This window comes from Echiichthys vipera (genome assembly GCF_963691815.1).
Source record: "Echiichthys vipera genome assembly, chromosome: 15".
Lineage (NCBI taxonomy): Eukaryota > Metazoa > Chordata > Actinopteri > Perciformes > Trachinidae > Echiichthys > Echiichthys vipera.
The window spans coordinates 895111-901830 of NC_139840.1; the positions used below are offsets into that span (position 1 = coordinate 895111).

General features: G+C 49.1%; 1 protein-coding gene across 1 annotated transcript in view; it reads left to right on the plus strand.

Annotated features, from left to right (window-relative positions):
* Positions 1-1091: 1091 nt before the first annotated feature.
* The window catches only part of nmnat2 (nicotinamide nucleotide adenylyltransferase 2), a 14705-nt gene continuing 9076 nt past the window's right edge, over positions 1092-6720 (plus strand). The window contains exon 1 of the mRNA XM_083927978.1: positions 1092-1269. Within this exon, the coding sequence (XP_083784104.1) occupies positions 1185-1269 (85 nt within the window). The 5' untranslated portion in view covers positions 1092-1184. The remainder of the gene's footprint in view (positions 1270-6720) is intronic.

A 6720-nucleotide genomic window follows, 5' to 3' on the forward strand; every position in this document is an offset into this window, starting at 1 on the left:
TAAATATATACATTTATTTAATTAAAAATACTAATAAATGATTACATTTATTATTAAAAATAATAATAAATAACTACGTTTATTAATAAAAAATAAATAAATACATACACACAGGGAGAGGGGAGGGGGGACGAACACTAATAAATAATAACACATATTTAATTACAAATAAATAACTATATATATTAATCAAATACAAAAAAATACATACATTAAACAAATTCAAATTAAATAAATAACTACGTTTATTAATAAAAATTAATAAATACACACACAGGGAGAGGAGAGGGGACAAATACAAATAAATAACTACATTTATTTAATAAAAATATTAATGACTCTATATATTAATCAAATACAAAGAAATAAACACGTTAATTCAATTAAAAATCAATTACTGTATGAATTAAAAATACAAATAAATAAATACATGATTCAATAAAAATACACATAAATACACACGTTAATTCAATTAGAAATAAATATCTTTATAAATTAATAAATAAAAAAATCTAAAGAAATAACTACATGAATTAAGTCAATTAAAAGAAATAACTACATGAATTAATTTAATTTAAATAAATAACTACATAACCTAATTATATTATAAATAAAAAATAAATAGCTACATAAATTAATTCAATTAAAAATAAAAATAAATAACTACATAAATAAATCAAAATACATAACTAAAATTATTAAATAATAAATAACCATCAATTAGTTCAATTAATAATGAAAATAAATAACTACATGAATTAATTAAATATACAATAAAATAAGAACTACAAATATACATATACATATATATATATATATATATATATATATATATATATATATATATATATATATATATATATATATATATATATATATGTATACATATATACATATATATATATATATGTATACATATATACATATATATATATATATGTATATATGTATACATATATATATGTACACATGTGTGTGTGCTGCTGCCGCTGGAGGCGCCTGTCTCTTTAAGTGTGACGCAGCTTCCTGCCGCAGACACAGACCGAACCTCGCCTCTGCCTCTGCAGCGAACACACACACACGCACACACACACACACACACACGCACACTGTGACGGACCGGGACCGGACCGGACCGGGGCAGCACCAGGACACACCGGAGGACCGACCGACAGACCGACACCATGACAGAAAACACCAAAACACACGTCATCCTGCTGTCGTGCGGCAGCTTCAACCCCGTCACCAAGGGACACATCCATATGTTCGGTGAGTGCGCGTGAGGGCGTGTGTGTGTGAGGGGGTGTGAGGGTGTGTGTGTGTGTGTGTGTGTGTGTGTGTTTGTGTGTGTGTGAGGGTGTGTGTGTGTGTGTTTGTGTGTGTGTGTGTTTGTGTCGTCGCTGTCCAGCAGGGTGGTGCTGAAACGGTCGACGGCTCGAGCAGAGAGTGACGTCATGTCATCATGGCTGAATCTAACCCGGGTTAGTGTCGGTGTGAAGCCGGGTTAGTGTCGGTGTGAACCCGGGTTAGTGTCGTGTGAACCCGGGTTAGTGTCGGTGTGAACCCGGGCTAGTGTCAGTGTGAACCCGGGTTAGTGTCGGTGTAAACCCGGGTTAGTGTCAGTGTAAACCCGGGTTAGTGTCGTGTGAACCCGGGTTAGTGTTGGTGTGAACCCGGGTTAGTGCCAGTGTGAACCCGGGTTAGTGTTGTGTGAACCCGGGTTAGTGTCTGTGTGAACCCGGGTTAGTGTCAGAGTGAACCCGGGTTAGTGTCTGTGTGAACCCGGGTTAGTGTGTCAGCGTGAACCCGGGTTAGTGTCGATGTGAACCCTGGTTAGTGTCTGTGTAAACCCGGGTTAGTGTCTGTGTGAACCCGGGTTAGTGTCTGTGTAAACCCGGGTTAGTGTCGGTGAGAACCCGGGTTAGTGTCGGTGTAAACTCGGGTTAGTGTCGGTGTGAACCCGGGTTAGTGTCGGTGTGAACCCGGGTTAGTGCCAGTGTGAACCCGGGTTAGTGTCGGTGTAAACCCGGGTTAGTGTCGGTGTGAACCCGGGTTAGTGTCGGTGAGAACCCGGGTTAGTGTCGGTGTGAACCCGGGTTAGTGTCGGTGTAAACCCGGGTTAGTCTCAGTGTAAACCCGGGTTAGTGTCGATGTAAAACCGGGTTAGTGTCGGTGTAAACCCGGGTTAGTGTCGGTGTGAACCCGGGTTAGTGTCGGTGTGAACCCGGGTTAGTGTCGGTGTAAACCCAGGTTAGTGTCGGTGTGAACCCGGGTTAGTGTCGGTGTAAACCCAAGTTAGTGTCGGTGTGAACCCGGGTTAGTGTCGGTGTGAACCCGGGTTAGTGTCGGTGTAAACCCGGGTTAGTGTCTGTGTAAACCCAGGTTAGTGTCGGTGTGAACCCGGGTTAGTGTCGGTGTAAACCCGGGTTAGTGTCGGTGTAAACCCGGGTTAGTGTCAGTGTAAACCCGGGTTAGTGTCAGTGTGAACCCGGGTTATTGTCGGTGTGAACCCGGGTTAGTGTCGGTGTGAACCCGGGTTAGTGTCAGTGTGAACCCGGGTTAGTGTCTGTGTGAACCCGGGTTAGTGTCTGTGTAAACCCGGGTTAGTGTCGGTGTGAACCCGGGTTAGTGTCGGTGTAAACCCGGGTTAGTGTCGGTGTGAACCCGGGTTAGTGTCTGTGTGAACCCGGGTTAGTGTCTGTGTAAACCCGGGTTAGTGTCTGTGTAAACCCGGGTTAGTGTCGGTGTGAACCCGGGTTAGTGTCGGTGTAAACCCGGGTTAGTGTCGGTGTAAACCCGGGTTAGTCTCAGTGTAAACCCGGGTTAGTGTCCGTGTGAACCCGGGTTAGTGTCCGTGTGAACCCGGGTTAGTGTCAGTGTGAACCCGGGTTAGTGTCAGTGTGAACCCGGGTTAGTGTCGGTGTAAACCCGGGTTAGTGTCATTGTGAATCTGGGTTAGTGTCGGTGTAAACCCGGGTTAGTGTCGTTGTGAACCCGGGTTAGTGCCGGTGTGAACCCGGGTGGGTTAGTGTCAGTGTGAACCCGGGTTAGTGTCGGTGTAAACCCGGGTTAGTGTCGGTGTGAACCCGGGTTAGTGTCTGTGTAAACCCGGGTTAGTGACGGTGTGAACCCGGGTTAGTGTCGGTGTGAACCCGGGTTAGTGTCGGTGTGAACCCGGGTTAGTGTCTGTGTAAACCCGGGTTAGTGACGGTGTGAACCCGGGTTAGTGTCAGTGTAAACCAGGGTTAGTGTCGGTGTAAACCCGGGTTAGTGTCAGTGTGAACCCGGGTTAGTGTCTGTGTAAACCCGGGTTAGTGTCTGTGTGAACCCGGGTTAGTGTCTGTGTAAACCCGGGTTAGTGTCGGTGTGAACCTGGGTTAGTGTCTGTGTAAACCCGGGTTAGTGACGGTGTGAACCCGGGTTAGTGTCAGTGTGAACCCGGGTTAGTGTCAGTGTAAACCCGGGTTAGTGTCGATGTAAACCCAGGTTAGTGTCGGTGTAAACCCAGGTAAGTGTCGTGTAAGCAAGGGTTAGTGTCGGTGTGAACACGGGTTAGTCTCAGTGTAAACCCGGGTTAGTGTCGATGTAAACCCGGGTTAGTGTCGGTGTAAACCCGGGTTAGTGTCGGTGTAAACCCGGGTTAGTGTCGGTGTGAACCCGGGTTAGTGTCGGTGTAAACCCAGGTTAGTGTCGGTGTGAACCCGGGTTAGTGTTGGTGTAAACCCAGGTTAGTGTCGGTGTGAACCCGGGTTAGTGTCGGTGTGAACCCGGGTTAGTGTCGGTGTGAACCCGGGTTAGTGTCGGTGTGAACCCGGGTTAGTGTCTGTGTAAGCCCGGGTTAGTGACGGTGTGAACCCAGGTTAGTGTCAGTGTAAACCCGGGTTAGTGTCGGTGTAAACCCGGGTCAGTGTCAGTGTGAACCCGGGTTAGTGTCTGTGTAAACCCGGGTTAGTGTCTGTGTGAACCCGGGTTAGTGTCTGTGTAAACCCGGGTTAGTGTCGGTGTGAACCCGGGTTAGTGTCTGTGTAAACCCGGGTTAGTGACGGTGTGAACCCGGGTTAGTGTCGGTGTGAACCCGGGTTAGTGTCGGTGTGAACCCGGGTTAGTGTCGGTGTGAACCCGGGTTAGTGTCTGTGTGAACCCGGGTTAGTGTCGATGTAAACCCAGGTAAGTGTCGTGTAAGCAAGGGTTAGTGTCGGTGTGAACCCGGGTTAGTCTCAGTGTAAACCCAGGTTAGTGTCGGTGTGAACCCGGGTTAGTGTCGGTGTAAACCCGGGTTAGTGTCGGTGTGAACCCGGGTTAGTGTCGGTGTGAACCCGGGTTAGTGTCGGTGTGACGATGATCCCCATCAGCCTCCAGCTCTGCCTCTACAAAAGAGGGCGTGTTGGTCGGATTCAGGACTTCCTCAGAGTCCTTCCACCGCCCCATGACCTCATCAGCTGAGGTCACCAGCGTCCCGTCCTTACTGTGAACAGCTTGGACGGTTCCCCGTGTCCCCCTCCTGAGGTGCTGAATGGTGGTCCAGAAGCACCTCGGTGCCCCCCAAAGTCCTTCTCCAGGACTTCTGTGAACTCCTCCCACACCCGCTGCTTTGCCTCTGACCCAGCAGAGGCTGCAGCCCTTCAGACCTGTGGGGACCTCAGAACCACCTCCGGAGTCTTCTGGGAGACCAGATCCTGAAGGCCTCCTTCTTCAGGGGGACCCCTGACCCCCGGGGTCCACCACGGTGGTCCAGGGTCCCCGCCCCTTGAGGCCCCTGAGACCTTGAGGCCACAGCTCACCGCTGCAGCTTCAGCAGTGGAAGCTTTGAACATCGCCCGCTCCGGTTCGATGCCCCCGACCTCCACAGGGACGCCAGAAAAGCTCCTCCGGAGGTGTGAGGTGAAGGTCTCTGGGACAGGGGCCTCCTCCAGACGGTCCCAGTTCACCCGCACTACTGGTTTGGGTTTACCCGGTGTGTCCAGAACCTTCCCCGTCCTCTGACCCACTCATCCCCAGATGGTGATCAGCTGACAGCTCTGCCCCTCTCTTCACCCGAGTGTCCAAAACATCCGGCCTCAGATCAGATGAGACCATCACAGACTGGATCCTGGACCTTTGGCCTAGTGTGCTCTGGAACCAGGTCCACTTCTGAGCCTCCTTCTGTTCCAACATGGTGTTTGTTAAAGAGGATCCAGGACCAGCACACCAGTCTAACACCAGACGCTGGGGTTTAGATCAGGGAGGCCGTTCCTCCCAATCAGCCTCTCCAGGTGTCTCCATCGTTGCCCACGTGGGCGTTGAAGTCTCCCAGCAGGACTCTGGAGTCCCCTACTGGAGCCCCATGCAGGACTCCATTCAGGGTCTCCAAGAAGGCCCCAGACTCTGAACTGCTGTTCGCTGCATCTGCACCAACAACAGTCAGAGTCCCCCCCCCACCACCCGCAGGCGTAAGGAGGCCACCCTCTGGTCCACCGGGGTGAACTCCAACACCGCGGCGCTCAGCCGGGGGTTTGAGAGTCTCCCCACACCCGCCCGGCCCCTCACACCCTGGGCCCCTCCAGAGAAGACCAGGGTCCAGCCCCTATCCAGGAGCACGGGTCCAGATCCAGACTGTGTGTGGAGGTGAGCCCCCCCAGATCTAACTGGGAGCTCCACCTCCCTCACAAGCTCCGGCTCCTTCCCCCACAGAGAGGAGACGCTCCACGTCCCCAGAGCCTCTGCTGCCTGGGTCTGGACCCTCCAGGCCCCTCACCTTCACTTTAACACACGTTTAGGCTCCTAGAGTTCACTTTAGCACACGTTTATGCTCCTAGAGGACACTTTAGCACACGTTTAGGCTCCTAGAGTTCACTTTAACACACGTTTATGCTCCTAGAGGACACTTTAGCGCAGGTTTATGCTCCTAGAGGACACTTTAGCACACGTTTAGGCTCCTAGAGTTCACTTTAACACACGTTTATGCTCCTAGAGTTCACTTTAGCACACGTTTATGCTCCTAGAGGACACTTTAACACACGTTTATGCTCCTAGAGGACACTTTAGCGCAGGTTTATGCTCCTAGAGGACACTTTAGCACACGTTTAGGCTCCTAGAAGACACTTTAACACACGTTTAGGCTCCTAGAGGACACTTTAACACACGTTTATGCTCCTAGAGGACACTTTAACACACGTTTAGGCTCCTAGAGGACACTTTAACACACGTTTATGCTCCTACACTTTAACACACGTTTATGCTCCTAGAGGACACTTTAGCACACGTTTATGCTCCTAGAGGACACTTTAGCACACATTTAGGCTCCTAGAGGACACTTTAGCACACGTTTATGCTCCTAGAGGACACTTTAACACACGTTTATGCTCCTAGAGGACACTTTAACACACGTTTAGGCTCCTAGAGGACACTTTAGCACACGTTTATGCTCCTAGAGGACACTTTAACACACGTTTATGCTCCTAGAGGACACTTTAGCACACGTTTATGCTCCTAGAGGACACTTTAACACACGTTTAGGCTCCTAGAGGACACTTTAGCACACGTTTATGCTCCTAGAGGACACTTTAGCACACGTTTAGGCTCCTAGAGGACACTTTAGCACACGTTTATGCTCCTAGAGGACACTTTAGCACATGTTTATGCTCCTAGAGGACACTTTAGCACACGTTTATGCTCCTAGAGGACACTTTAGCACACGTTTATGCTCCTAGAGGACACTGTAGCACACGTTTATGCTCCTAG